Genomic DNA, 26614 nt, shown 5'->3' with positions numbered 1-26614 from the left:
TGGAATAGCTGGGTCTGGTTAGACACACTAAACCCTCCACCTAGAATTCTTTGCGCTCATTACCTGGCAAGCCTCTGTGGCTTTTGTTATTGTTCGGGCATCACTTTCTCCTCCAGGAAGCTTGACCAGCCCCCAGTCTGATAAGGTGACTCCTCCATGCTCTCAGCCCCCAGTGATCATTCCACGTACTTTCATGGTGGTGCCCCCGGGGCACTGGCGCCGGGTGCGTCTCATGCTGGATCTTCAGCACGGGCATACGTTGGCCACACTAGGTTGCTGCCCTCGTGTGGGTCCAACTGGACCTGCCCAAGCAGTGTCCCTGAACCAGCTTGGTCTTCAGGTTTCGGTATTGAGGCACCCTGGGCCTGCAGTCCCAGTTCTACCATGGACTTGCTAGGTGTCCTTGGAGCTTCTTTCTTCTCCCAGGACCTCAGCCTCCTCTTCTGACAGATGGGAGAACCGAACGTACGTTGGAAGGGCACATGGCTCGCTGTTGCAACAATGGAAATGAGGGCTGTTGGAAGGGCTTTTGAAGCTCCTCCAAATTATCCTGGAGGGACAGGCATGATGGGTGAGGCTGTAAGAAACATGGGTCCGTACAACGCTGGGACACGGCAATGGCTTAACAGGGGATCTCTTCCACCTTACTCGAGGGCAAGGAGCATGTCCAATTCGTGTTTCCACAGTGTCCAGTGAAGGACCCGGCAGACAAGGGGCTTCAGGAAATGCTGGCCAAGCAAACAAATGCCGAAAACATCTTTGAAGGGGAAGGAGTCCGGGTACACTGTCAGTTTCCGAGAACAGAAACTTACCTGTCTTGTTCATCTCCCTTTGCTCAAGGTGCAGACTACAACTTGGATATGGTAAATCCTCAGCAATTACCAGCTGAATGAGGCAAAGCAGAAAACATGAGAACGAGGCAGAGGGTGCTGGGGAATCCAAATCCCTGGGAAACAAAAGTTCTCAACTTTCTCTTTGTCAGCACTTAATCCCCTCTCCCTGGGATGCAAGAAAGGACTCCAGCGGCCCTGTGGTAAGATTTATTATTCTCTGCTCTGTACAAGCCGCGTCTGCCACCCCGCCCCCACCCCACAATCCAAAAGAGCACCCAGTCCCCTTGTGCCCTCCCAACTCCGCTTATACTCCACTTTCCAGCCAGGTCCCAAAGGAATGGGGAGGGGCAGTTCAGACCCACATCCTCCACAAAAGCTTATTGGGGGACAGAATGCTGCGGGGGTGGGGGGGCGCTGATGAAGGTTACAAAACGGGGCTGGACGGAGGATCAAGTTCAGTGGCTGGCAGGATGAGAGGAGGACCAGAGAGGTCCGGGATGGGAGTGATCCAGTCTTGAGTCTGTAGGGCATGGGCCTTAAAGGAGACTAGTCTGTCTGGAGTCCTGAAGGATGGCTGGGGCAACAGCGAGGAGGGGTAAGAGTCTGATCAGCAACTGGGGACGGGTGAGTGCGCACGGGGCTGCCCCTCCTGGTCAGGCGTCCTTTCCCGCCAAGGTGCCCGCCCCCGGCCCAGGACCCCCGAGACCCTCGGCTTTATGAGCCAGGCGGTGTTTCTTGAGGCCATAGGTGTTGGCGAAGCCCTCGCCGCAGGAGGAGCAGCGGAAGGGCCGGCCGCCCTGGTGGGCCGCCAGGTGCTTACGGAAGTAGCCGGGGTCCTTGAAGGCCTTGAGGCAGGCCGGGCAGCGGAGCTCGGGCCGCGGCGGCTCGTGGGCGCGCTGGTGGCGCAGCACGGAGCTCAGGTAGAAGAAGCCCTTGCCGCAGTGCTCGCAGCGGTAGGCGCGCTCCCCCAGGTGCAGCCGCTGGTGCTCCAGCAGGTTGGAGCGGTAGCGGAAGGTCTTGCCGCAGGCGCCGCAGCGCTGGGGCCGGGCCACGGCGTGCAGCCGCCGGTGCTCCGCCAGGCTGGAGGACTGCGCGAAGCGCTTGGCGCACACGCCGCACTTGAAGGCGCGCTCGCCGGTGTGCACCACGCGGTGCTGCCGCAGGTACCAGGAGCGCAGGAAGCCTCGACCGCACACGCCGCACCGGTAGGGCCGCTGCTCGGTGTGGCAGCGCTGGTGGCGCATCAGCAGGGCCGCCTCCCAGAAGCGCTTGCCGCACACCGGGCAGCGGAAGCCCCGTTTCTGCCGGTGGCTGCGGCGGTGCAGGAGCAGGTCGTAGGCACCAGCGAAGCTCTGGCCACAGAGGCCACAGCCGAGGGTCCGCCGCACCAGGTGCACATACTTGTGAGTCACCAGGCCCAGGAAATGCTTGAAGCTCTGGCCACACGTGGCACAGCTGAAACGCTCCGGACCTGAACTGGCACCCCCACCGCCCCCAGCCACCGCCGCCCCGCTGGCGTCATCACCCCCGGACACCCCTGCCAGGGCTGCCACAGCCGCCCCCACCTCTCCCGCCAACCCGTTGTCCAGCACACTGGCCGCGTCGGCGCTGCTGGAGCCATCCTGGGTCTGGGGGCCGCCGGGTGCGGGCGGGAGCAGGCGCTCAGGGGCCGCCTGGTGGACTAGCTTGTGCCACATGAGATTCTCGATGAAGCCGAAGGTCTTGCCGCACGCATCACAGCCGTAGGGCTTCTCCGCCATGTGAGCCTCCTTGTGGCTCATCACGTGGAAGAGATCGGGGAAGTGCTCGCCGCAGTCCGAGCAGGCGTAGCTCAGTGCATCCGCGGCCCCCGCAGAAGTGGCCGAGGCGCCCGGCCCACAGGCCCCTGGCGCGCCCTGGGTGGCCGGGAGGCCGGCAGCCCCGGCCAGGGCGCAGGGCAGCTGGAGCCGGTGCACCTGGCGGTGGCGGGTGAGGCTCTGCGGGTAGCCAAAGACTTTGCCGCAGAGCTCACACTTGTAGGGCCGCTCGCGGGTGTGCACCACGTGGTGCTTGCTCAGGTGGAAGGACTCCCGGAAGCGCTTCCCGCACACGGGACACTGGTGCGGCTTCTCGCCGGTGTGGATGCGCTCGTGGCGCTTCAGAGTCTCGCGCCGCCCGAAGCCCCGCCCGCAGATGCCACAGCAGAATGTCTTTCCGGGGACGCTGGCGCTGGAGCCCCCGGCCCCGCTGGTCCCGGCCCCGCCAAGCAGCAGCGGGTGGGCCCCCAGCAGCGGGACGGGCACGGCGCCGTAGACCACTGCCGCCGCGGCCGCCGCGGCCTTCTCGCTCTCTGTGGCCGGAGGGTCGGGGGGCAGGAGGTAGGGGCCCGCAGGGAAGGCGGGCGGGGGCTGCGGGACCGAGGCCCCCACGTCCTTGGGCGCGTCGGGGGCGGCGGGTGGGGCGTGCGCGGCCTTGTGCCGGAGCAGGCTCTGGGGTGCAGAGTAGGACTTGCCACACAGGTCGCAGGGGTACACCGGCCGGGGCCCCGCCGCGCCCGCGCCCGCGTGCGCCGCCTGGTGCTTGAGCAGGTAGGCGGCGTCGCGGAAGGCCTTCCCGCAGACGCCGCACGGCAGGCGCAGGAGGTCCGCCGAGTGCGTCTTCACGTGCCGCTTGAGGCTCTCCCTGCGGTTGAAGCTCTTGCCGCACACGGAGCAGGAGAAGGGCTTCTCGCCGGTGTGGATGATCTGGTGCTGGTGCAGGTGGCTGGGCTTCTTGAAGACCTTCCAGCAGAGCGGGCAGGCAAACGGGCCCTCGCCGCCCCCCGCCGCGGGAGGGGGGACGCCCACCCCGGCGGGGGCACCGCTGCCTTCCGCGGCCGTGGCGGCCACGGTGGCAGCTCCGGCGGCAGCGGAGGGCGGGGCGGGGGGGCCGGAGGACACGGGGGTGGGGGCAGCGGCGGGGGGCGCGCCGGCCGCGGGCGCGGGCAGGCCCAGCGGCGGGAGCGGCGCCCCTGGCTGCGGCGGGCCCCCGGCGGCGGGCGGCACGTCCTTGTGGCAGCGGCGGTGGCGGATGAGGCTGGACACGTGGTTGTAGGTGCGGCCGCAGACGCCACACTCGTACGGCCGCTCCCCCGAGTGCACCAGCATGTGCTGGACCAGGTGCGAGGACTGCTTGAAGGACTTCTGGCACACGCCGCAGGGGAAGCGCCGCTCCATCAGGTACTTCAGCCTGCGGAAGTAGCCCTTGTCGTCCTTGCTTGGGTCGCAGGCTGCCCCCGCGGCAGGTCCGGGCGGGGTCTGGGAGGGGGCGGGAAGCGGCCCCGGGGTCCCAGTGGGGGACGCCAGCCCCGGCGTCACCCCCGGCCCGGATGCGGGCCCTCCGCGTTTCAGGTTCCCAAAAAGGTGCTGGTGTCCAGAGAGGTCGACGATGCCCCACTGCGGGGCGGGGAAGGCCGCATCAAATAGGGGGGGTGGGGGGGGGCCGAAGGCGGGCGGCAGGGGCGGGTCGGGCTTCTTGGCCTGGGAGGAAGAGGATGAAGAGGACGACGACGAGGACGACGACGAGGACGACGACGAGGACGGCGCCTCCGCCTTGGGTTTGAAGGTGGACTGGGGCGGGTAGTCGTACTGGGGCGGAGGAGGCTGGGGTGGGGGCTGGGGCGGCGGCCCGGGGGCGCAGGGCAGCGCGGCCACCGCCTTGGCGTGCTCCCCATAGAGTTCCATGGGCTCAAAGCGCTGGTGGTTGAGGAACTCCAGAAAGTCGAAGGGGTAGCTCTGGAAGTGAACCCCGTCCTCGCCCCCTATGCCGCTGCCCCCACCACCCCCGGCCGCGCTGCCTGCTGCGTTTGCCTCCATCTCGGGCGGGGTGGGCGACGGGAGACCCTGCGGAGAAGAGGATGGGGCTGAGCAAAGAGGACCAGGCGCCGGCTCGGGAGCTGTGCGCGTTGGAGGACGTGTCCAAGTGCCGGGGCCACACTCCATCTTCCAGCCTTGCTCCTCTCCTGCCCTGTCCCTCCACCCCATAGGCAGACTTCTCTGCCGCCGGCCACCTTCTTTGCTCCTCCTCTCCCATCCCTTCCATTTTCCCCATTGTTTCTGGGGTCTTCACACATCCTCTCTACCCATCCCCCAGACCCCTTCCCCAGTGCTGCCTGCAGACCCTCGGTTCCCCACCCCCAATCTCATTCTCCCAGCATCCTGGCCTCTGGTCACAGTCCCCTGGCAAACTCTTGGGCATCGGCACTGCGCCCTACCCTCCTCTCCAAAACACACACACACGAGCCCTGTTCTCAATCCCTTCAGGTTTTGCCTCTGTAAAATGATAATAAAAGAGGGTGGACTCTAGAGCCAGAATGCCAGATAGACTCTGAGCCCCACCACATTTTAGCTGTGTGACCCCAGGCAAGTGCCCGAACCTCTCTGTGCTTGGCTTTCCTCATCTACAAATAAGAGGTGACAAAGCACATCCCTACTTCCCAAGGCTGATGTGAGGATCCAATAAGCACAGCACGTAAGGCCTCCGGGCGGATGCTTCGGGCACTTCGCATGCACTGGTAAAGTGGAAGGTATTCTATGGATACCGCTCTCGCTGGTGGCGACAAAGAGTCAGGACAAACCAAGACAATGGGAATGAAATCAGTGTTGGGGGGAGGTGTTCTTTTACTACAAGGTGGGAAACAGAATGTGTTTGCCTGGAAGAAACAAGTTACGGCAGAAGGACAGGCACTGAGAGGGAAGGCAGCCTGACACAGTAGAAAATATGTGTGCGCCCTGCACCTGGGCAGACCTGGGTTCAAGTCCCATCTCCTTCCCGATCCACACTTTCTCCATTTCTAAAAGGGGGCGGCCCCTAGGCTGCAGGGGACTCAAGGGAGCTCACCTAGGACGTAAGGAAATACTTACTGGCAGAGCTTTCAGTCCCCAGAACCATCCGTACCTTCAGGTCATCACACACCTGGGAGGAGCCCGACCAGCGAGCAGCTGCCCAGGGACTGCAGTTCCTGTCCTCACCCCTGCCATGGCAGTCATCCTCTGGGCACCCCTCCTTTACAGTACTTTTCATTCCAGATGGCAGCTGTCCATGTCTGGACCCCCTACTCCCACCTGAAGCTCAGCTCCTACAATTAATTTTTGAACCTGAACCACCCAGGGGGCTGTGGAAATGCCCCCACCAAGTCGGTGCAGAGCCAGTAGAGAGAAGAGCCCCCGAGGTGTGGCATGCTTCTTGGCCATAATCCCTGGCCCCTGGGGGTCTGGCTCTATGCCCAGCCCACAGAAGGGGTCAGTGGTGACTACCAAGGCCAGGGCCCATCAGCCCCCATCCATCCAGCTGGCTCTCTCCCCCCCACAGGTGAAAGGTGTCCCCTCCACTCCCCTCGCCAAGAGGCCGCTATTTTTAGTCTCTAGCTCTGGGTGTCCTTGGATGAGATTCAACATCCCATGCCCTTCACACCCCCTCTAGTTCATCTGATCTCCAGAAGGAACAAAGGCATGGCTGGAGTGGTAGTGGAAGCCTGTGGGTGACACCTAAATCTGGAAGACCAGGCTAGAGTGGGCCGGGTGGGCAGAAAGAAGCACATGGTAGAATGGAGGGGGCTGGGAGGCGAGTGTCTTAGGGAAGAAGCCACCGCCCCGGCTCACCTCTGTCAGAGTACATATTAATAACAACAATTTGCCTGGGCATTTCCTACAGGCCTGATGTGTTCCAAGCCCATTACATACGTTAACTCAATCCCCACAAATCTATGAGACTATGACATAGGAACTACTATTATCCCCATTTGACAAAACAAAAGCACAGAGAAGTCAAGTGACTTGCCCAAGGTCACAGAGCAAGCCTGCGGCTCAGCCCACCCCTCCCCGCACAGGGTTGTTTTACCAGGTTGCTCTCTAAGGTGGACAAAGGTGGGGTGGAACTGTGGGGGCAGGAGCCTTATTTGGGGGTGTTCTCTAGGTTATGGGGGGTCATGCCAGGGGCTGGGTGGGAGGGGAAGGGGGTCACCGTCTCGAACGGTGCAGCAGTGATGTGGTGAGAATGTTCTCCGACGTCAAGCCTCCGTCCTGTGCCTGCTTCGGGTCTCTGCTCAGATGTCATGCCCACCCTGTCCTCCCTAACCCCTCGTCTTGCTGCATTTTTCACCATTTTCAGTCACTGCCATGATTTGCTGCATGTATTTCCTTCACCATGTGTTTACCTAAGAGGATGGGGATTTGGCCTGTCTTGTTTGCCGCTGCGGCCCCCCCAGCACCGAGCACAGCACCCAGGACAGTGTGGTTGCTTGGTAAGGATTTGCTGGTATGTGGGAATTAAACACACACTCTGAAATCGCCAGTGGGTCCATGAAGAAATCTCAAGGAACCCCAGATGAATAAAAGTGAAATCACAACCTACCGAAACTTAGTGAAGATGCAGCTAAAGTAGGGCTCAGAGGTAAACTGATAGCCTACACTGATAAATATTTGTTGAATGAGCAAAGGGATGAGACTGAGCTATCCAGAACTCCCTGAGGGAGGGAGGGGGACATTTAGCAGAGATGGAATTGACATGGGGGAGGGGGTCCCCAGAAAAGGGAATTTGAAGGGCAGTGATGTTACAAGGAGCGACTGACCCAAGGGCGAGTAGGAGAATGCTGAAGAGCTGCTGCCCTGAGGAGCAGGGAGTAGTACTGGGGGGCAGAACTGATCAGGCTCACAGCATTTCCACAAGGAAACAGGAGGCCTTTCCTCTTTCCAAGCCTTAAATTAGTGTCTTTCTAAGGACAGACATGTCATGGGAGGGTTTCGTGTGGACAGTGGCATGATGGGGGGAGGCCCTCCCCAGGGCAGGAGTCATAATCCTAACAGCCATGTTTATTGTTCAACTGGTCTGAGCTGTGGCATCACCCCGATGCCTCACAGTGGTCCTGCACTGCTATTGGTCCCGCTTCATAACTGGGGAAACTGAGGGGGGGGTCATTTCCCCAAGGTCACGTAACCAGTAAAGGGGAAAGCAGGTATTGGATTCCAGGTCTCTCCGATACCAGGACAGGTGGGCCATTCTGTTGCACCAGAGTTGACTTGTGATGAAAGTCTAGTCTGTTAATAACTGTAACAGTGACACAGAGTAACACGTAACATGAAGTGCTTTCTTCAGGCCAAGTGCTCTTCTAAACCCTTTACGTGTGTTGACTCAACAAGTCTTCCTGTTAACTCAAGAGGATGGTTACCGTTATTAACTCTGTTTTACAGACGAAGAGACTGAGGGCTAGAGAGATCAACTAATCTCCCGGGGTCACACCAGTAACAGGCTGTAGTGGAGCAAGGAATTGAAGGAGGGCAGTGGGGCTCCACAGTGCGTTACTCACGACGGCATGCTGTCCTTCAATATTCGCTCTCCAAAATAAGGAAGGCCCCACTCCGCCTTATACTAGAAATATACTTCACCCCGCTTCCGTGCCACCTGGCCCTAGAGCTAGCCACCAGCATTTACTGAACACTAATAAGCACAGTTACTAAGTGCCTCATGTGGCTTGTCTCAATCAAACTTCGTAACAGGTTCATAAGATAAGCACTGCTATTATTCTCATTTAATAGACAGGACGACTAAGGCCAAACCATGTCCCTCCTCTGCTCAAACCCTGCAGTGACACCCATCTCACTTAAAGTCAAAGTCTTTATGATGACCTGCACAGCCTCCACGGCCACCGGGCTGCTCCTCCAATGTGCCAACATTCCTGCCCCAGGGCCCTTGCATGGGCTATTGCTTCTGCCTGGAATGCTCTGATTGTTATCTATACACTTCTCTCTCCCCCTCACCTCCTTCATGTCTCTGCTCAAACGCTCTCTCCTCGGCGACGCTCTCTATGACCACTGTAACCCATCATCCAGACCAACATTCCTGCTCTTCCCAGCCTGCTTCATTTCTGTCCTTCCCTGTCAGCATCACCTAATAAACCACATATTCTGCTTGTCTTGTTGCCGGCCTCCCCCTCAAGAAGGGAGGTTCCATACAGGCAAGGGTTTTTATCTGTTCTGTTCACTGTTCTATCCCAGAACCCAGAACAGTGCCTGTCTCTGAAAATATATGTGAAATCAGTGAATGAATGGGGCTAGGAAAAGAGGGAGTGGTCTGTTCAGAGATGTGAACACTGGAGGAATGCAGGACTCACCCTCTTAACCACTTCACTCTTGGGGGGAGCTAGTAAGAGCAGCCCCCGCGTGGCCACGGTTGTCCAGGAGGGATGAGGTTCGCACACAGCTGTAACTTTTCGGTGTGTGGTGTTTTGGAGCAACACGATGACACTGGGAATCTTTTGAAGGAGGCCTTCTTGCCTTCTCCCTTGTAACTATACCCTGATCCTGCTGTATTTTCTTCACACAGGGTATTTTGTTTTTTAATTGTCCCATGAACTAGCATAGGCACTCCACGAGGGCAGGGGGTTTTGTCTATTCTGTTCTCTACTGCATCCCTAGCGTGCAACAGGTCCTCATCAAACACTTGTTGAACAAATGAATGAATGAACAAATGAAGAACATTTTGGGCTTGGTAGAGCTGACAAAGGCCAGATATTTGATCACAACACCCTTACCCCCGAGGCCCTATGAGATCAAATTCTCTGTCCCCTTTTTCTTCTCTTCAATTTCTCTGCCCCAACCTCACTGGCCTCCCCTGGTGCTCGTCCACTCACCATGATCATGGCCACCTCAGGGCCTTTGCACTTGCTATTCTCTCTGCCTGAAACAGTCCACCCATATCTTTACATGGCTAAGTTACCTCTGCTAATTCAGGATTCATCTCTGAAGCAGCCCATCAGGCTCTGGGAGAACCCAGAAAGCAGCATTTCTCCTAGTCACTTGTTTTTGAACTCTCTCCTCAACTAGACTGTAAAACCCACAAAATGAAAGACTGGGTGTATCTCTCTCCTTCACCTGTGTATGCCCTGTACTTAGAACACTGAATGAATGAATGAATGAAGGCATGCATGCATGCCTAGGGAAGAGAAGAGGTCAGGCCATAGTGAGGCTGGGGGTCTCCTCTGGGGTGTGCAGGAAGATGAAATGGAGCTGGGTGAGAGGTGGCAGGCGGAGAGGGCTTAGGGCCAGGGAAAGAGGTGCAGCCTGAGGGACAGCCTCACGGTGGGGCACTGTTCTGCGGAAGGACTGAAGACAGGGGCTGCTCCCGGTGGGGGAGGGGAGGGAGGCGGGGCACAAGTATTTCATTGGAGCCTGGAGCTAAACAGGCAGCGATTTCTACCTGAAGGGGGAGAGGATGTGGGTGTGAGAGCAGAACTCTAGAGGGAGCTGTTCTATAGGGGGGTCGAGGGGCGGTGGAAAGGGGTATTCCCGAGAACCACGGCGGGTGGGGGGGGTGCAGAAGGACAAAAAGGCATTCTGGGCTGCGGACCAGCACAGAAGTATTTTTACACCAGGAGGAGGCGGGCGGGGCGTGTAGGACGTCTGGGGGCTGCTGTGTGTGCACAGAGATAAGAGGGGCAGTCCTGCAGCACAGCACTAAGGCGACACTCTGGAGGCAGCCTCCAGGCAGGACTAATGGAGGGCTCGCGGGCAGCTGCCCTCCATGAGGGAGGGCAATGCTGGTGGCATCTCGGGGGCTGTCCTGGAGGAAGCAATGACGGGGGATTATGCACAAGCGATCCTCCGAGAAAGCATTAGTGGGGGGCCCTGGCAGCAGTTTAACGGATCGCCACTAACGAGGGCGCTCTGGCAGCCGTCCTGCACGGGGGCGTTAATGGGGCAGATGTCCGGAGAGGTCTCATGAGCGAGCAGTGACTGGGGACCCCCGGCGAGGGCCCGGCGGGAGAGACACTGACGGGGACGTTGTGGGGACCAGAGCGGGCCAGGGCGGGACCCCCCGCCCCCGTTGCCCCCGGGCCCCCGGGCCACGCGCCCCGTCACTCACCGGCGCAGGGGTCTCCGCCGGGAGGAGGCCGAGGAGGCGGAGGAGGCGCCGCCGCTCCGGGGAGACCCGAGGGCCCGACCGGAAGTGCCGCCCCCTCCCCCTCCCCGGCAGCCCCGCGCCGCCCGCCTGCCCGCCCGCCCGGAAACGGAAGTCGCGCCCGTCTCCGAGGCGCCGGCGTGGAGGAGCGGAAAGAGGGGGCGGTGGCGGCGACCGGGAAGAGGAACTGCGCCTGCGCACTGGCTCGGAGACGCGGACGGGGAAGCCTAGGCCGCTTCCGGTAGCCGAGCCGAGCAACGTGCGCCTGCGCCCTGAGCGCCCGCCTCCTAGGGCACCGCCCACACGCTCCGGACATCCGGTTAAAACACGCCCCTCGCGTAAATCTTGCATTTAAGCCCCGGCCCCGCTCGGAATCACGCCCATTTTCTGGCTTAATTGCTTAAGCCCCGCCCATTGTCTCAAAAAAAATCCATCCTCCTCGCCCCAGCACCCAAGATGTTTCTCCTGTTCTTCCCGACCTCCGAGTCCCCAAGAACTCCACCTCTCCCTCCTCAGCCCCGCCCACAGCCGCAGCTCTTTCTTCTCCACCGGGCCTCTCAGAGGTCTTTAGGCTGCACCAAGCCCCCTGCGTTACTGAGCCCCTCGGTCTCGGGGGTTTCCTTTCCTTACTCCCTTCTTAGGTACCCCCTTCGCTCCCTTTGGCCTGAATAACAGTCATGCCCACCTCTTAGCTCCCGCCTGTCCTAACACTTTGCTCTCCTGCAGTTCACCCTTGAAACCTCTCCTCTCAGATGAACCCTACTCATTCCTTCTAAACCGCTCCCACCTTCTGCCTGCCAACCCAACCAATTCAAGCCCCACCCTTGTTCTCAGCCCCTTCCCCTAAGCCCCGCCTATAATCCTCACATACAGCCTCACCCCAGTCCCGACCCCGCCCCCTGCTTCCTTGGCCACGCCCCCTCCTGGCCACACCTCTTACCTACCTAAGCCTTACCAAAGTTCTGGGTTCTGCTCACCACCCTCAACTCAGTATTTCCTCACAGTGTCAGGACAAAGAGATGGGGCAAAGTAGTGGGTGCAGAATTTCCAAGAATCTGGCTGGAACGGGGGATGGGGACCTAAAGTCACGTTTGCACAGAGGGTCAATGTTTTACTCAGAGCGGATATTTACAGGGAGTCCTTTGAGGTCTGGCTGGGGATGAGAGAAGGGGCAAAGCCTTCCTCCAAGCCAGCCTTCAGCGCCAAGCGTTATAACAAGGCACATGACATGGGGTTCTCCCAAATTCCATGCACGCCCATCAGGGTGGCATAGGGACGGGAGAACATTTGAAGGAAGGGCCAGCCCTGGTACCGTCACTGAATACACACAGAAGCCAGGAGGCAGAGATTTATTTCCAAGGCCCCTGCCCCCAGGGGCCTGTCAGTCCGGGGGAGGGTGGCAGAAGGCAGCAGGACCCAGGAATTTAGGCCCTCACCCTCGACCCCCTCCCACAACGGGAAGACCACCAGGTATAAGGGTGTCCCCGCTTTCCTGCCCAGGCTCAGCACCAGCTGAATTCCCAGCTCTACACCTGACCCGGGGAGCGCTGGCCCAGGGTGTGGGTCAAGCCCGCTCTTTCCCCTCCGGCTCCTCCACCTCCTCCTGGGCCCCCGCCGTAGCCGGAATGCCCTCGTCGTCCCACGGTGGTTCAGGCCCTGGGTCCGGGGAACACAGGGGTACCCCCATGGCCTCGGGGTGCTTGCGTTTGGCATGGCGCCGGAGCGTGTTGGCCTCCGTGAAGCGCAGCCGGCAGACAGGGCACTGGTAAGGGCGCTCCCCGGAGTGGACACGGTGGTGGTGGGCCAGCTCGCCCGCCTCGCGGAAGCGGCGAGGGCACAGTGGGCAGCGGAAGGGCCGAAGGCCGGCATGGATGTTGCAGTGCCGCCGCAGGTGGCTGGACCGCTTGAACGTCTTGCCGCAATCCTTGCACTCATGCGGCTTCAGCTCTGAGTGCGAGATGCTGTGGCGTTCCAGGTCGGAGAGGTAGGGGAAGGCCCGCAGGCACACCGGGCAGAAGTGCGGGGCCTTCTTAGGGCCAGAGCCCTCAGGCAAACCTGCCGCTGACCCCTCAGAGACCGTATATGGCACACCCTGATCATCGATCAGCAGGAGGTCGCTGCCACCGCCGCTGCCCACAGGGGCTGTCACCCCTTGTGCCAGCGGGGGCTCCTGCCCTGACTTGGGGGGGCGGCCCCGCTTGCGAGGGAGGGTGGCCTTGAGCGTCCGATTCGAGGAGGTGGCCCCCCCGGGACGCCGGCCTCGGCGGCCCCGGGGTACAGAAGGAGATAAGGCCAGAGGTTTCTCTTCCTCCCCGGGCAAAGGCGAAGGCAACGGGTCTGGGCTGGGGGTGTCCATTGAGCAGTGGGGGGCTTGGGTCTGGGCACTGGAGCCGGGCTAAGAGGAGAGAGGGGGCAGCCGTCAGTGCAGGGAGGGTCTGGAGCATCCCTTGTCCCCCAACACCTCGCCCATCCCTGGGTCTGAGTCTCTTCACCTGGGCACGGCCGGACATTCACTGGACAGTTATAGCCACGCTGGTGGGTAAGACAGCAAGGCAATTCTGTACCAGTTGGTAAACAGACACTGCCCTGAGCCACACAGGTGTCCCCTAAGCCTCCCTAACCCCTCTCCTAGAAGTTCAGGGTCAACTTGAACCAAAATGAAGAAAAATCTTCATGGGAGGATAGGATAGAGTCCAACTAAGGGTCTGGGCCAGTATTTTGATCCTCAAAATAAAGAGCCCATCAAACCCGAGCCATGGAGGCCCAGAAATGTTTTGTGCCGCTTCTGATTGGCAGAGTGGGAGGAGTGGGAGTTCAGGACTAGAAGAAGAAAGGGACCGGTCCCAGGTGATGTTTGGCTCCGAGTCATGGATGAAGAAATGTGCCAGAACTGTTAAGAGTCTGGGCTCCCAAGTCAGAGTTCTGGGTTCAGTTCCGGGGCCTGTCGCTCACTCTCTGTGTGGTCTGGAGCAAAGTGCTCACTTCTCTGAGCCTCAGTTAAGCCTTTTGCAAAATAGGATGAATAGTCCCACCTATTCACTCAGACATGTCATGAGGATAATACACATAAAGTGCTCAGTGCACAGAAATGCCTAGGAGATAGCAGCCCATGTTATCCTGGTGAGTGGCTAAGCTTCACACCAACCCTCTGAATAATGGTACATCACCCCCACTTTGCAACTGGGGAAACGGAGGCACGGGAAAGCCAAGTCAGTTGCCCAAGCCCTCTCTGCCAGTAAGTTGCAGGACCAAGACTCGAACCAGACCTCAAGGACACCAACGGTCCAGGGAGTGAGAAGACATGGACCCAAGGAGACAAGGGGACATTATGGAGCCCCTTACACCTGGGTTAGACTCCAGCTCTGCCGCTAATTAACAAGTGACTTTGCTTCTCTGGGCCAGTTTCCACTTCTGTAAAATGGATATAGCAGTGTTGTCGGTTGGCAACTGTAAGCACTCGATAAACTACCATCATCACCACCACCACCACCACCAGCAGAACCACCAGCTCTATCACCAGAGCCTGCGACCACGAGACTAAAGTGTCATGAAGGGGAGAGGGAGGAAAGGAGATGTTCAGTTAATAGCTGGGGCTGCAGGTGCCACTGAACCCCCCTGGAACAGGCATATAGGCTGAAGGCCAGAGAGGGGCCACCGCTTTTCCACGATCACAAGGTTCGCTCCGGTGGGAAGGCCTGGACTAGAACCCGGGGCTCTGGAACGGTGCCCTCCCCCTTGCCCCTCTGCCACCCCCGTGCAGGCGCGCGCCCGCCGGCCCAAGCGCGCGGGGCGGGCCCTGCGGGGGCGGCGGCCAATGAGCGGCGCGCGGGCCGCAGACGGCGAGGGCCGCCAGGAAGGGGGTCTGCGCGCGCGCGCCCGGGCCGACTCCGCGGGGCGCGAGGTCGGCGCGCGCGCTGCGGCGGGCGCGGGCGCAGAAGCAGGTGTGGGGGCGCGCTCCAGGAGCGCGCGGCCCCGGGCCTCCCCTCCCTCCGCTCCCCTCTCCCCGCCCGGACCCCCGCCTCTCGGGTACCTCATTTGCATGTCGCCTGGGCTCGCGAGTGTGCGCGCGCGGGGGCGACGGGCCGGCGCGTGGGAAGGGGCGGGGGCCGGGGGCCCTGCCCCTCGGCGGCGCGCGCGGGGACGGCCCCGCCCCCTCCCGCCCCCCCCTTCTCCGTCGGGCCCGTGCCCGCCGGGAACAAAGAGGACGCGCTGGGTCCTAAGGACCGGTCACGTACTCGCAGAGAACAGGCGCCTGCGCGCCCGTCGCCCTTACTGGCCCCGAACGGGAAATAACCCCACCAATACATTCCCAACCACGTAGAAATGTCTTTCCTCCCACAAAGCACCCAGTAGGGTGACCCAATCAAAGACAGGTACCGCAAGGATGAGGAGCGGGAAAATGGCCGCTTGTTCCCGTAATTAACATGGCGCCCGATAGGCTTCAAAGCGCCCTGGAGGGCTGACAAGATGGAACATGCTCTTTCCTCCTAGCTCTACCACAGTGGCCGAACTTCAAATTTTCTTTTATCCTGGTGCACCTCTACCAGAAGGAGCCTGAGGCTGCGAAACGGGAATCAAATCTGCCCTGATTTATGTTAACACCCGTCAGGGCAGGCACGGAGGGGAAAGAGGCCGCGCGGGGAGCTTGTTGCCCTTAGTCTGTATGGCGCCGGGAGTCACCCTAGGCCCCGCCCCTAGCCTGCCCTCATCAAAGATGGCGCCATCCTGGCTTCTCCAACCTCCAGTGCTAGGGGATGGGACGGGAAACAGGGAGAAGGGCGGGCGGTGAGGAGGGGGAAGCCAAGGGGGCGGGAGAAAGGAGGAGTGTGGGGGAGAAGGGAGCCGAGGCGGAAGTCGAGGGGCCCCCGGGTGGAAGTGACGCTGCCCCCGCTGCCCAAAATGTCGGCGCCCAGAGGGAGGTGTAAGTAATTAAAGAGAAAAGCCGACTGACTTTCCCGGCTTCCTGGGGCCGCCCCAGGGCTCCAGAACCCCCGCTCCGAAAGAGCGAGGTGGACTCGCCCGGCTGCGGGTCCCGCCTGACCTGCTCCTGCCCCGGGCGCCCCGGGCCGCACCTTTTAGGGACAGGGGGGAGGGGCACAAAAGGCCGGTACTCGGGGCCTCGGTCCCAGAGCCGACTGGGGAGGTGGGGGGGGCAGCCCTGCAGGCGACTGGGTGGGAAGGAGGCGGGGCTTCGTGGTGGCAGAGGCGGAGCAATCGCAGGGAGGAGCTTCCCGTGTGGGCGTGGCTTAGAATGGAAATGGCCTGGACTTGAAGGATGGAAGGGACTTACCTGGGGCTGAGTGGGGAAATGGGGCTCAGGGCGAAGGTGGGCGCAGCTTGGAGTAGAAGAGGAGTAGCTGGTCTAGGAGTAGGCACGGTGAGGTGATGGGATTGAGGTGTGCAACTTGGCTAGTCTTAGTGGAAATAGTAAGTCTTCATAACGTAAGTGCAGCTACTTAACAGAGGTAGGGAGGGGCTCCCAGAGGAAGGCTGAGAACGAGAGGTTGAGGGGAGGGTCTTGCAAAGGACCGGGCTTCCTTCCAGGCTAGGTTTCAAGGAAAAACTGAGTGGTGTTTTGGAGGCAGACCTTAGCGGAGAAGAGATGGTGGGACTTAGGGAACTCAGAGGAGCCTAGCGGATAGTAGTAGTCAGAACAGCTTACCTGTTGAGCCCTTGCTGTGCCCTGCCTAAGGAAGCGCGCAGTGCACATTGCCCCAGTTTTGCCTAATCCTCACCTCCACTCCATGAGGTAGGTACTCCCCTTCTCCCTATTTTGCAGATGGACAGAGTTTCAGTTGGTTTCACTGGAGGTTCCGGGACTGGTTCTGGTCGCCCTGGAAGGTTGACTCAAGTGCACTTGGCCCCAAATCTTTGTCCTCTCATTCCCTAGGAATGTGAATCTTTATCTGAAGATGATTTTCACTCTTGAAGAAGAGTGGGAGGGCCTTTCAGAAGGGTCTTGTCAAGGAATACAAGACGCTTCGGGAACAGTGTGGGGACTTTGGGAGGACTAGGTCGGACTTGATTGAGGGTGGGCGGGGTTTAGAGAGGAGTGGGGAGTCCATTGTAAAAGAAGGGGAGAGGCTTAAAAACCGTCCAGTAGGGTTGAAGTGACCTGGCACTGATTAGGAAGATCGGCAGATGAGTGGGAGAAGGGTTTGTAGGAGAGTGGGAGGGGCTTACAGAACGGTGGGTGTGGCTTGGAGGGAAGAGGGAAGGGCTTCCAGGGAACAGATGGTAGGTGTGTGAGTCCAGGGAGCCTGATGGAGAGGGCTCATGGGAAGCTGACTCCACCTGCCCTCCCATGTCTCCTCCCTGCTCCAGAGAGAGCCTCCATTTGCTACTGCCCTCGCACCACGCCATCATGGATGATGCCCCGCTGCCAGTGTCCCCGGTCCCTGCCCCGGCCCCGGCCCCAGCACCTCCCGCTGCTGCTCCCCGGGTCCCATTTCACTGCAGTGAATGCGGCAAGAGCTTCCGCTACCGCTCGGACCTTCGGCGCCACTTCGCCCGGCACACTGCACTCAAACCCCACGCGTGTCCACGCTGTGGCAAGGGCTTCAAACACAGCTTCAACCTGGCCAACCACCTGCGTTCACACACCGGCGAGCGGCCCTACCGCTGCTCTGCCTGCCCTAAAGGGTTCCGAGACTCCACCGGCCTGCTGCACCACCAGGTGAGTTCCGCAGGCTGGACCCAGACTGGCCTCTCTGGGCTGGACACACCCTTGGAGCCACAGGGCTTCACGCTGGGCAGCAGAGAGCACTGTGTTTTCTCATTTAGCCTTACAGTTCTCCAGGCAGGCACTACCAGTCGAAAGGACTCGTCGCTCAAAATCTGTCTCTGCTACTCCCAGACAAAGGCCAATATCTGTAAGGCACAGTCTTGCACGGTACACTGGCCACATTTCAAGTGCCCAAGAGCCACATGTCGCTGGTGGCTGCCACACTGGTCAGTGGCAGATAGAGAACATTTCCATCATTGCAGAAAGTTCTGTTGGACAGTTTTTGCTCTAGAAGTTTGGACATGTACCTTGAAAAGCCACCTCCCACCCCTGGGGATTATAAAAGCTCCTCTTCACCTTTCCCCAACATCTGCTGCCGTAAAGGACATCAGTAGGACATTGGAAAGTTTGTCAACAATAATCCTAATTTCTAGTAATTGAGTTGTCCTTTAGTGATGATTTTATCCTATCATTACAAGAACCCTGTGAAGTGGCATGTCTTATTGTGCTTATGTACAGAGGAGAAAAGCAGAGTCCCAGAGATGATGTTTACTTGTCCGTTTGTCACTGAGAGTGGAAAGCAGAGCTGGGATTTGAACCCAGTTTTGTTAGTGCTCAGAGCCCTAGTACTTGGCCACTCTCCCAGGGAGTCCCAATCTCCTAGGTGGGCTTGTTGAAATGAGTTAAGAGTTAGTCTGGAAGAATGGGAGGAAGAGTCTTCCAGCTTTAAGGAACAGCACGTGCAAAGGTCCTGAAAATGAAGGGACTGAAAGAATGCCAACATGACCCAAATTAGAGAAGTCAAGTGAGAGGGTTGAAGCTAGATGGGGCTTTGTAGAAGCTGCAGGGAGCTTGGGCCGCACCCTTCTGGGAGTCCAGGAAACTGACCTGCGCGCTAGACCCTCAGCCCTGATGCTACGCTCTCCCTCCCTCCCTCCCTCCCTCCCTCCCAGGTCGTCCACACTGGTGAGAAGCCCTACTGCTGCCTGGTCTGTGAGCTCCGCTTCTCCTCGCGCTCCAGCCTGGGCCGCCACCTCAAGCGCCAGCACCGTGGGGTGCTCCCGTCCCCGCTGCAACCCGGCCCAGGCCTGCCGGCCCTGAGCGCACCCTGCTCCGTCTGCTGCAATGTGGGGCCCTGCTCGGTGTGCGGGGGGGCGGGGGCCGGTGGCGGAGAGGGCCCAGAGGGGGCCGGGGCAGGCCCAGGCAGCTGGGGGCTGGCAGAGGCGGCCGCCGCCGCCGCCGCCTCGCTGCCCCCCTTCGCGTGCGGAGCGTGCGCGCGGCGCTTTGACCACGGCCGCGAGCTGGCGGCCCACTGGGCGGCGCACACAGATGTGAAGCCCTTCAAGTGCCCGCGCTGCGAGCGCGACTTCAACGCCCCCGCGCTGCTGGAGCGGCACAAGCTGACGCACGACCTGCAGGGCCCGGGCGCGCCCCCGGTGCAGGCCTGGGCCCCGGGGGCCGGCGCTGGGCCCGAGGCGGCCAGCGACGGCGGCGGCGCTGCAGAGGCGGGCAACGCCCAAGCGGCCTGGGACGGCGGGCTGCTCCTGGGCCACGCTGGGGGCAGCGTGCCCGAGCTGGCGGGGCTGCTCCCCGAAGGCGGCGGGGAGGCCCCCGCGCCGGCGGCCGCGGCCGAGGCGTCGGAAGACACCCTGTACCAGTGCGACTGCGGGACCTTCTTCGCGTCGGCCGCGGCGCTGGCCAGCCACCTGGAGGCCCACTCGGGCCCCGCCACGTACGGCTGCGGCCACTGCGGGGCCCTGTACGCGGCGCTGGCGGCCCTGGAGGAGCACCGGCGGGCCAGCCACGGCGAGGGCGGCGGAGCGGAGACGGCCCCCGTGGCCCCGGAGGGGGAGCCCGCGTCCGGCGAGGCCGCGTCCGGCTCCGGCCGGGGCAAGAAGATCTTCGGCTGCTCCGAGTGCGAGAAGCTGTTCCGCTCGCCGCGTGACCTGGAGCGCCACGTGCTGGTGCACACGGGCGAGAAGCCGTTCCCGTGCCTCGAGTGCGGCAAGTTCTTCCGCCACGAGTGCTACCTCAAGCGCCACCGGCTGCTGCATGGCACCGAGAGGCCCTTCCCCTGCCACATCTGTGGCAAGGGCTTCATCACGCTCAGCAACCTCTCGCGGCACCTGAAGCTGCACCGGGGCATGGACTGACGCCGCCAGGCTGCGCCTGCGCCCCGCCGCCCCTCCCCAGGGGCTGCACTCAGGGCCGGGGGCCAGATCCCCGGGTCCTGCCGTCAGGGGACCCCGGCTGCAGATAGCGGGCCACCAGACACCCACACAGGCCCCTGAGCTGGGGGCAGCAAGTAAATGGAGGGACTCCTCAGCTCCGGGGTCCAGGATCTAGGAAGAGATTCCTGAGCACCCCCAAATCAACAAGCCTCCCCAAGCTGTGGGGACCTAGCAATGAGAAATGGGTCTCTACAAGTACTTCTCATCTTGAAGACCCTAGTAATAAAAGATGGGCGTCCTTCCCCCAAAGGAAGACTGCCCCTCTCCCCAAGAGCCATCATTCCCAACGACCTTGATCTGGAGAATGTGGGGGACCATGTCCCCGAGTTTCCCTGGATCCACCCGAATGCTACCCACCAGTCACTGGTGCCCCCCCGAAAATGGATATAGCCGGAATCTGCCTTCCCCCCCACCCCGACCCCATTTCATTCCTTATGCTGAAAGAGGACCAGGGTAGATGCCCTCTGCCCTCAACCCCCCTCCCCAATTAGGTCTCCCTCCCCTACTGCAGAATGGATCCATCCTAATGATCTTTCCCATCCCAAACACTAGAATAGGCTGGTTTGAAATCCCTCCTGCCCAGTAGAATGAACTGAATCAGATACACACCCCTGTCCACTGGAATGGGCTGGTCCAGATTGTGGCCTGTGCCCACCCTCCTTAGGCGAATACAGCAGACACTCCTCCCTTCCTCTAGAGTGTGGGCCAGTCCACATCATTCCCCATCCTGTGAACTCATCTGAGTGGGAGGTGGTGGACATTGGGGTTTTCCTCCCACTCTGCTGTAGCACCTGTCTTTCCATCTCTGTTGGTTTGTCTGTCTCTGTGTTCCTCTCAACCCCAAGGGGAAGGGGGTTTGGCTAGGGGCTTCCCCCCTGTGAGCCTCGACCTTGCCCCTCATCCCACTCCCTAATGTCTCCAGGACCCCAATAAACCTCGTCCTGTCAGTCACTGCTGTCTCATTTTCTGATCCTTGGTTCCAGAGAGGTAGGGTATTTCTCCCTCCCTGATTTAGGATGAGCTCCCTAAATAGAAGCTCCCGCCTGGCAAATCTTTCCTCCCTCCTGGCAAATGTTGAGTCCCTTAGATAGTACACGACCATTAAAATAAAAAATGGTTTAAGTTTCATCTCAGTGGAACCCTGTCCCTTAAACGCAAGATCCACCTCCAATGGACTGTATGTGCCCCATAGAACCAGACACGCCCTTTATACACCATCAATCCCACAAGACATGCCCCCTACAAACCAAACTGTCTCCTTAAAGAAAAGTTCTACCCCTAAGAAGAGACCCTGTATCTTAGACTCTGCCTCCAGGTGACCAGATACATACATTAGACACTGTATCCAACGCCAAGGATAGGATTCACCCATCAGGGAAGGAGTCAACCATTCCTCTTTTCTCCTAGGCACTAGATTACATTCCTGTCCTGAGTGCTGCTCTGTGCCAGGCATTGTAAGCCTCTCTGGGGATCCAACAGTGAAGAAAAAAAGAACTCCTCGTGGGGCTTATCTTTTAGTGTTTGAGCAGTGGGGTGGACGAAAGTAAAGAAATGGAAGTAATTTCAGGTGGTTCTGAGCATGCTGAAGGAGGGGAGGAAAGGTGTTAAGAACGTGAGTGACCCCGTGACAATGCCATCTCAGTGCAGGTGTCCCGTGGACGTCTCTACAGAGGCGGCATTCGATCTGAAACCCGAAGGGTGACGAGAGACCAGCGAGCCGGGTGGGCACGGAGGAGAGAGGGATGAAGGGAGGTTGAGGGGTCAGGTCCCACAGAGCCTGGTGGGCCAAGACAGGCGTTTGTGCTCTCCAGGTAATTGCACGCCAAGATTTTAACGTGGAGGGATGTGGCCACTCTTGCACTTCACAAAGTTCCCTCTGACTGCTGAGTGGAGAAGGAACTGCAGTCCAGCACGAGAGATGCGTAGGGGCCTAGACCAGAATGGTGGAGAAAAACGGGTGGATTCGAGATGAATTCTGTAGGTGGAATGTGAGTGTGTGTGTGTGTGTGTGTGTGTGTGTAACTGAAAGGGAGGAATCAGGAGGGACTGGTTGGGTGGTGGCAGTTTGTGTTAAGGCCAGAAAAGGGGAAGAACGAGTTTGGGTATGGGCTTAGAGGGACCAAGAATTCCATTTTGAACTTCTTAAATTTAAGATGCCTGGGAGATTGGCGTGCACTAATAAGGCTGAAGATGTGTGTATCCTGTGATACAGTGATCCCACTGCTAGAACAACTGATACGTCATTGCTATGGTCTGAATGCTTGTGCTCCCATCGAAATCTCTGTGTTGAAATCCTAAAGCCCAATGTGACGGTATGTGGAGATGGAGCTTTTAGGAGGTGCTTAAGTCATGAGGGTGGAGTCTTCATGCAAGGGACCAGTGCCCTCATTTAAAAGGCTCCAGAGAGATCCCCAGCCCTTCCTACCCTGCGAGGACACAGCAAGAAGCACTGGCCATAAACCCAAAAGAGGGCCTCCCCAAGAAGACAAGCATGCTGGTGCCTTGATCTTGGACTTCCGGCCTCCAGAGAACTGTGAGCAATAAATTTCTGTTGTTTATAAGCCACCCAGTCTGTGGTATTTTGTTACAGCAGCTGGAACAGACTAAGACATCCGTCAACAATGCAGCGGATAAATAAACGGTGGTATATTATGCTATGGGATACTATACAGCAGTGAAATACCGGAGTGCAGATACACACAATTACATGAATGAAAAGTTACAAAGAAGCCCAACACACGAAGTCAAATACATAGAGTATGATTCCATTTACTTAACGTTCAAAAGCAAGCAAAACTAAACTATAATATCGTTTAGGATGTATTGTGGGTAGTGAACCATCTGGAAAAGCAAGAAAACCTTCTCCCATAAAACTCACAACAGTGGGGTTGGATGTGTTAAGCTTGGAATGGGACTTGCCAAACCTATGGACTCTGGGGCGGCTGCTAACATCCCATTTCTTAATCTGGTGATCTATTGATAATTATTTGTTAACTGTGCATCGGTATCGTGCCCTTTTAGTCTATGCGTCTTATATTTCACAAGGAAAAAAATTTAGAGGAGGGAGACATATTTGGGGGGACAGAAAACAAGAAGACATTTTTGCCTGGAGATCCACAGTTGCCCATCTGAAGGCTCCAGGTCAGCTCCTGGGGACGCTCAACCTTAGAGATACTTCCTCTCCGCTCTCCCACCCAGGAACCAGGAACAAGACTCATCCCCTGGGGCAAAAACCAAAAACCAAAAACCAAAAAAAAAAAAAAAAAAAAAAAAAAACCGTCTTGGAGAAACAAGACCCGCCCCCTTAGATTCAGGCACCGCCCCAGGGACAAGACCCATCCACTTCGAGACCTGCTCTGCTGGAGCACTGAGGGTCTGGACGCGAGCCAGGGTTGTCATGGAGATGGCCGCAGGCTAGGGATTAATGAATAGGGACCTCTGGAGGCTGAGGCTCCGCCCACCTCACCTCCAACCCAATCTTTTCTCTTCTGAGACAATAGCGACAGGGACTCACCCATTTCCTGCGGGCCTCCCAAGGGCCTGGCGCAAGGCTGGACCTCGTACGTAACTCAGTCTCACTGTGGCCCCATCTTATAGATGTGCTAATTGAGGCTCAGAAGGGGTGGGAAGGATTATACTCCGGGGGCGATCTCAGCCTCTCCCGAGCGCCCGTTACGGGGCTGAAGCTGACGACGCTCACGTGTCCGCTGCAGGAGCTGACTCTCCAGCTGACCAGTCGAGCCAGCCACCTGCCCGCTCAGCTGAGCTCCGCATGTCCCACCACCTGTCTTCTCCCTTCGGGGCAGTCACCCTCTCCTGAAGCCCCAGCCTCACTCCTCCTCACTCACTCCTCATCCACTTTTCTGGGCGCCGCTGGGCGCTGACGGGTGAGCGGTTAAGCAAACGGGCAAAGCCGACCCCTGCCCTCAGCGAGTTTATATTCGAGGGGAGGGGAGATAGGCGATCAGTGGATAATCCACGAGTAGCCTACTGCTTGTTTGCGATAAGGACAGTTTGAAAATTAAGGCACAGTGAGGACTACAAGGTGACGGGAGGGCTGTTTTAGCTAGGGTGGACAGGAGAGGTGTCTCTGAGGACGTCTGGAAGAAATGAGGGGGAGTAAGGGACACTCTTTGGAAATCCAGGGGAGGGCATTCCAGGCAGGGGGAACAGCACGTTCAAAGGCCCTGAGTCCACAAAGAGCAAAGAAGGTGGTGTAGCTGGCGCGGAGTGAAGCAGGAGAGAGGTGGCAAACAGCTGAGGGAGGCTCCAGGGGCCAGACCTGTCGAGACTTCCAGGCAGGGGGTGAGGAACACGGGAGGAGGGCAGGGAAGCCACGGGACGTTGACAGGATGTGATTTCTGGCCGCGCGGTAGGGGCGCTGGAGGCAGGAGAACCAATGAGGAGGCAGTTGCAGGGGGACTGGCACCCGTGAGTGCAGTCCTGAGCCAATCAGGCTAGGGCCCGCCCCCTGCCCGGGAACCTGCTGCCCCGCCGGGGCCGGCAGTGCCTAGGCCCCCTCTCTCACCTGGGCCCGCGCCCCGCCTCCTCCCTGCTCCCAGCCTTGGTCTCCCCTGCATTCGGCCGGGCCTCCACGCGGGTCCCACAGGAATTTCTCTAAAACATTAATCGGATCGTGTGACTTTCCTGCTTAAAACCTTTTCAATGGCTTCTCAGTGCCCTAGGAATGTGTCCAGCATTCAGCCTGGACTAAGAGGCCGGACACAGTGGCTCGTGCAGCTCCCGGCCTCTCTCCACCACACTGCTGCCTTTGATGTCCCAATCCAAGGCCTGGAGTCTCCCCCAAGACAAGATCTCCCTCCCCACCCCGCAATATGCTCCTCCCTCTTCCATTCCTGAATCTTTCTTCCTTCCTTCCTTCCTTCCTTCCTTCCTTCCTTTCTTCCTTTTTTGGAAAAAAATGTTAAGCCTTTAAAATATAGATAATAACACCCCCCCACCCGCCCCGGCCAGGTATAGACTCAGAAGAATTGAAAACAACCGTGCAAACAAAAACTTATACGCGAACGTTCATAACAGTACTATTCCCAATAGCCAAAAGGTAGCAACAACCCAAATATCCATGAACAGATGAATGGACAAAATGCAGTATACCTATATGGTGGAATATTATTCAACCAGTAAAAGGAATAATGTACTGACACATTCCACAACATAGATGAATCTCGAAAACATGCTAAGTGAAAGAAGCTGGTCATAAAAGATTACGTATTGTATGACTCAACTGATATGAAATGCCTGCAGTAAGCAAAGCCATAGAGACAAAGCTGGTTATTGGTTGCCAGGGGCTGGGAGGAGAAGGAAATGCAGAGTGACAGTTTAATGGATCTAGATTTCTGTTGGGGGAGATGAAAAAGTTCTGAAACTAGATAGTGGGATGGCCACACACACCCCCATATACTGTCTATCATATTTGAAACGTTAGAGGTATACCTCACTCTCCATAGGCCCCTCCGGGATCTGATTGCTTCTCCCTGCTACAAGGTAACTCCTACCACGAATTTGGTGCTTATTGTTTCCATGGATATTTTTAGACTTTCACTCAAAGTCGTACTATTGACCAGGCGCTTTTAAAAGTCATGCTCTTCACCTCTGTCTTTTCTCCCATCTCTTTGTGAAATGCAAAGACTCACTGAGACTCACTAGCTTTGAAATGTTTTAGTACCTCACTTTACTGCTCTTTAAAATGGGAGAATAATGTGACCCACTCCATAAGGTAAGGAGAAACAAATGGGTTTGCATTTGTAAAGCACTTACAAGACTAAGCTATTATTTTCGTTTTATTTATTTTTATTACCCCACCCCCGATTTTATTTCTTGTTCCTTTACTTTTTTGAGTATGGAACACATTCACATGGCTTCAAATTCAAGAAGTACAAAAGGATAGAGTGCAGTAAGTTTCAGTTCTGGGAGTTAGACAATGTTGCTAGTTTCCTCTTCTTCCAGACACAACCCACTGATAAGCACAGATAGAACAGGTGCCAGGCTGTTTTCCACCTTCCTTTCTGCCTGCCCCCCTTCACTTCACATTATCACTTGGAGTGTTTCCATATTTTTACACAGCAAATTTCTTCATCTTTTTTTTTTTTTTTTTTTTGATACATAGCATCCACTGGGCAGGTCAATCATGACGCCACTCGAATCCCCTACGGATGGGCATTTAGCTCATTTCCAGTCTTCTTCAGTGGTGTGCGATACTGCACTGATTCACCTGGTACAGATGTCGTTTTGCATGTTTCTGAACAGATCTGACAGATTAGTTCCTGGAATTGCTCACGTGTTAAGCCTGTTCCAAATTTCACTTGCCCCAGCCATGTACAAAAAGGTCCTGTTTCCCACACTCTTGTGGACAACGTTCAGCGTGTACTTCACCTTAAACAGCGACAGGCTGCAGGCATACCTCTGCAACAAGTCTTTCCTGCTCAGCATGGGGCATTTGAGATGTGTTGAGGTGCATTTCTCTCTCATTTCCCTTGACTCATCCTTCTCATCTCTAACCCTTGGCTTTCATCCTGCAGGTTTCAGCTGAAACACTGTTGCCTCCTGGAAGACCTTGAGGATTGCTCTCACCCCAGTGGGAGATCAGCTCAGTGCCTTCTCTGTTCTCTGTCTTCCCACCAAATCCTCTTTCCTGCGTTAGAGCACATTTTCCAGGAAGGCGATTGGATCTGTGTCTGACTGCCCCCTCCATCTGACGGTGAGCTTCCTGCAGACAGGGGCCAATGGTAGCTCCAGCACCAAGGACAGAGGTAGCCCACAGTAGGTGCTCAGTAAATATCGGTAGCTTAGGATCCAGTGAATATATATATAGCAAAATATATGCAGGACTCAGGAGCACAGTAGGTGCTTAGTACATGTTGTTCTCTTAAGAGCGAATGCATATACGCAGGGCT

General features: G+C 58.0%; 3 protein-coding genes across 7 annotated transcripts; 1 reads left to right on the top strand and 2 right to left on the bottom strand.

The window, feature by feature from the left end:
- Nucleotides 1-1025: 1025 nt before the first annotated feature.
- Nucleotides 1026-10855, bottom strand: ZNF865 (zinc finger protein 865). Of its 2 annotated transcripts, none has more exons than XM_078063096.1 (2): nucleotides 10710-10855; nucleotides 1026-4693 (listed from the first exon to the last, which is right to left on the bottom strand). In XM_078063096.1, the coding sequence occupies exon 2, from the start codon at nucleotides 4664-4666 to the stop codon at nucleotides 1487-1489; it is 3180 nt and encodes a 1059-aa protein (XP_077919222.1). In that variant the 5' UTR covers nucleotides 4667-4693; nucleotides 10710-10855; the 3' UTR covers nucleotides 1026-1486. The 2 variants fall into 2 exon arrangements, with proteins under 2 accessions (XP_077919222.1, XP_077919223.1); XM_078063097.1 differs by lacking the exon at nucleotides 10710-10855 and adding an exon at nucleotides 5284-10690.
- A 1223-nt stretch (nucleotides 10856-12078) lies between these two features.
- On the bottom strand, nucleotides 12079-15139 carry ZNF524 (zinc finger protein 524). Of its 2 annotated transcripts, none has more exons than XM_078063789.1 (2): nucleotides 15123-15139; nucleotides 12079-13140 (listed from the first exon to the last, which is right to left on the bottom strand). In XM_078063789.1, the coding sequence occupies exon 2, from the start codon at nucleotides 13099-13101 to the stop codon at nucleotides 12310-12312; it is 792 nt and encodes a 263-aa protein (XP_077919915.1). In that variant the 5' UTR covers nucleotides 13102-13140; nucleotides 15123-15139; the 3' UTR covers nucleotides 12079-12309. The 2 variants fall into 2 exon arrangements, with proteins under 2 accessions (XP_077919915.1, XP_035952729.1); XM_036096836.2 differs by lacking the exon at nucleotides 15123-15139 and adding an exon at nucleotides 14776-15086.
- A 419-nt stretch (nucleotides 15140-15558) lies between these two features.
- Nucleotides 15559-20651, top strand: FIZ1 (FLT3 interacting zinc finger 1). Of its 3 annotated transcripts, none has more exons than XM_078063639.1 (3): nucleotides 15559-15666; nucleotides 17070-17421; nucleotides 18423-20651. In XM_078063639.1, exons 2-3 carry the CDS (start codon nucleotides 17110-17112, stop codon nucleotides 19620-19622), a joined length of 1512 nt encoding a protein of 503 aa, XP_077919765.1. In that variant the 5' UTR covers nucleotides 15559-15666; nucleotides 17070-17109; the 3' UTR covers nucleotides 19623-20651. The 3 variants fall into 3 exon arrangements, with proteins under 3 accessions (XP_077919765.1, XP_035952712.2, XP_077919764.1); XM_036096819.2 differs by having other exon boundaries at nucleotides 15559-16494; XM_078063638.1 differs by having other exon boundaries at nucleotides 15559-17421.
- Nucleotides 20652-26614: the final 5963 nt, after the last annotated feature.

Source organism: Halichoerus grypus, chromosome 15 (assembly GCF_964656455.1).
Source record: "Halichoerus grypus chromosome 15, mHalGry1.hap1.1, whole genome shotgun sequence".
NCBI classification, from domain to species: domain Eukaryota; kingdom Metazoa; phylum Chordata; class Mammalia; order Carnivora; family Phocidae; genus Halichoerus; species Halichoerus grypus.
The sequence above is the reverse complement of the archived record's forward strand: the minus strand, read 5'-3'. Positions and strand labels throughout refer to the sequence as shown.

What these genes read in the sequence shown, in the direction of transcription:
- ZNF865 (XM_078063097.1), bottom strand. Translation starts at nt 5,358, where the DNA reads ATGCGAAGTGCCCGAAGCATCCGCCCGGAGGCCTTACGTGCTGTGCTT. An exon ending in CCTCACATCAGCCTTGGGAA is followed by an intron (nt 4,694 to 5,283) that starts GTAGGGATGTGC and finishes TCTTCTCCGCAG; the next exon opens with GGTCTCCCGTCGCCCACCCC.
- ZNF524 (XM_078063789.1), bottom strand. Translation starts at nt 13,101, where the DNA reads ATGGACACCCCCAGCCCAGACCCGTTGCCTTCGCCTTTGCCCGGGGAG.
- FIZ1 (XM_078063638.1), top strand. Translation starts at nt 17,050, where the DNA reads ATGTCTCCTCCCTGCTCCAGAGAGAGCCTCCATTTGCTACTGCCCTCG. An exon ending in CCGGCCTGCTGCACCACCAG is followed by an intron (nt 17,422 to 18,422) that starts GTGAGTTCCGCA and finishes CCTCCCTCCCAG; the next exon opens with GTCGTCCACACTGGTGAGAA.